The sequence below is a fragment of the Tupaia chinensis genome, unplaced genomic scaffold, assembly GCF_000334495.1.
Source record: "Tupaia chinensis unplaced genomic scaffold, TupChi_1.0 Scaffold144276_1, whole genome shotgun sequence".
NCBI lineage: Eukaryota > Metazoa > Chordata > Mammalia > Scandentia > Tupaiidae > Tupaia > Tupaia belangeri.
Window position 1 is genome coordinate 137,218 of NW_006204133.1, and position 1,855 is coordinate 139,072.

The following is a 1,855-nucleotide window of genomic DNA, read 5'->3' on the forward strand; positions in this document are numbered from 1 at the left end:
TCTCTCTCTCTCCAGCGAGCGCACACACTCTAGACAAAAACCTCTACCAAAACAAGCAAACCAACCAACCTGGTAAGCATGTGCATGCCCCAAATCCTGATAGGATGGGGAATGGAGAAGGGATTGTGGCATGACCATCCCCTTGGGGCACTTTCTCCCTCTGTCTCTGGCTAGCACACACTCCCTCTGGCAATTTAAAAGCAATTGCTCATGATGGTGTCTGAGGACGGACCCTGTCACATGTGTTCATTTCAGGTATTGTGCAGTCATTTGCTGTTTGTGCTTATTAATTAGTAGGAAAGTGTCTTTCAGGTCGTAAGAGACATTTCCGGCCCAGCCACATTGGTGCAGGCTGCTAAATGTATGCTCCACATCTGAGATCTGGTTTGATTCCCCGTCCAACCTGAAGGCCGGGCACATGGCGAGTGCCTGTCATCTTAGTAACTTGAGGAGGCCAAAGCGAGAGGATCGGATCGTGAGCTGCAGGTTGGGAGCATAAGGGACCCCGTCTGAGAAAGAGCTGAGGGCCTGCCCGGTAGCAAGATGCCACGTGGCTGATCGCAGCTCTGATCCTGGCCCTGGTGGCTTAAAAAACATGCCAGCACATGTGCATGCAGGCCTCAAATCCTGATAGGAAGTAGAATGAGAGGAAAAGGATTCTGGTGTCACCACACCCTATTGGGGCAGATCTCTCCCTCTCTCTGGTGAGCACACACTCCCTGTAGCAATTGGAAAGAAAAAAAAAAGGAAGAAGAAGAGCCAGGCATTTGGATGCACACCGGAAGTCCCAGGTGGGAGGTCCCACGACCTGGTGGGACTCTGTCTTAAAAAGGTTTTAAAAAGCAAAAGTGAGCACATACAACTTTCTTTGCTGCCTGGCAGTGCATCGGGTGAGACGCTTGCTTCACCAGCTCCTCCGGGTGGCCAGTTGGTGTCTCTGGCGTCATGACGTTGCCAGGAACATCCGTCCAGCCAGCCAGGTGTTCCTCCAGGACCTGCTCGTCTACAGCTGCCTTTCTGGGCACCGGGCACAGCTGCGTACAAAGCAGGGATCTGTGTAGACACATCTCTGTATCTCCCTGCTTAGTTTTCAGTTGATGACTGGATGGGGGCATGGCTGGGCCAAAGGGCGCACCTCTGCCCGGACCTGCCTTCGCAAAAGGGCTGTATCTGTCCTCATAGACCTCTGCTGCAGACTGACCTGACCCAGGAGGTCAGAGCAGGTGGCAGAGGGGACAGGGAGAGCCTGCCTGGTACCCGGCCTGGCCATCCAACCCTAACCACCCCTCGGGCCAGGCCTTCAGTAGGTGGCTATGTTTTCTCAGCCCCAGATTGGCTATGAGGCTGGGTATGGAATTCAGTGTTTGAAATTGGGTCACCCTCAATGATCCAGAGCCACTGAGGTGCCTCCTGGACCCAGTTTGGAGGCCGCCCTTGTTGGGAGGATCAATGGAGGGGAGAGGGAGCTAAGGCTTCCATCCCAGGCCACAAGGGCGTACAGGCCAGGTCCAGCCCCAGCCCCCTCCCCCAGGCCTCCGCCCTTGCCCTTCTAAGCTCTGGCGGGCGGGCGCCCAGCTAGCTAGGAGCCCGAACCTGTCGGGCCGGTTTTGAGAGCCGCGGGGAATAAGGCAGGAAGGCTCAGGAAGGATGCACGGCCAGCCCCGTGCTCCCCTGCACCCTCCGCCGTCTGCGTTCGTCCTGCCAGCCCCGCTGCCCATCCGCTGAATCTCATGGGGCGTCCGCGGGGACTCCTGGCGCCCCTGCTGGGCCTGGGTCTGAGCCTGGGCCTGGGGCTGGCCCTGAACCTGCCGAGCGCTGTGGCAGCCGCGGACTGCGGGGCCCCCCGGCCGCGGGG

The 1,855-nt window shown here is 57.8% G+C and overlaps 1 protein-coding gene across 1 annotated transcript in view; it reads left to right on the top strand.

Moving 5' to 3' along the window:
* Window positions 1-1,617: 1,617 nt before the first annotated feature.
* PROM2 (prominin 2) overlaps window positions 1,618-1,855 on the top strand; it is a 15,784-nt gene continuing 15,546 nt past the window's right edge. The window contains exon 1 of the mRNA XM_006166540.2: window positions 1,618-1,833. Within this exon, the coding sequence (XP_006166602.1) occupies window positions 1,731-1,833 (103 nt within the window). The 5' untranslated portion in view covers window positions 1,618-1,730. The remainder of the gene's footprint in view (window positions 1,834-1,855) is intronic.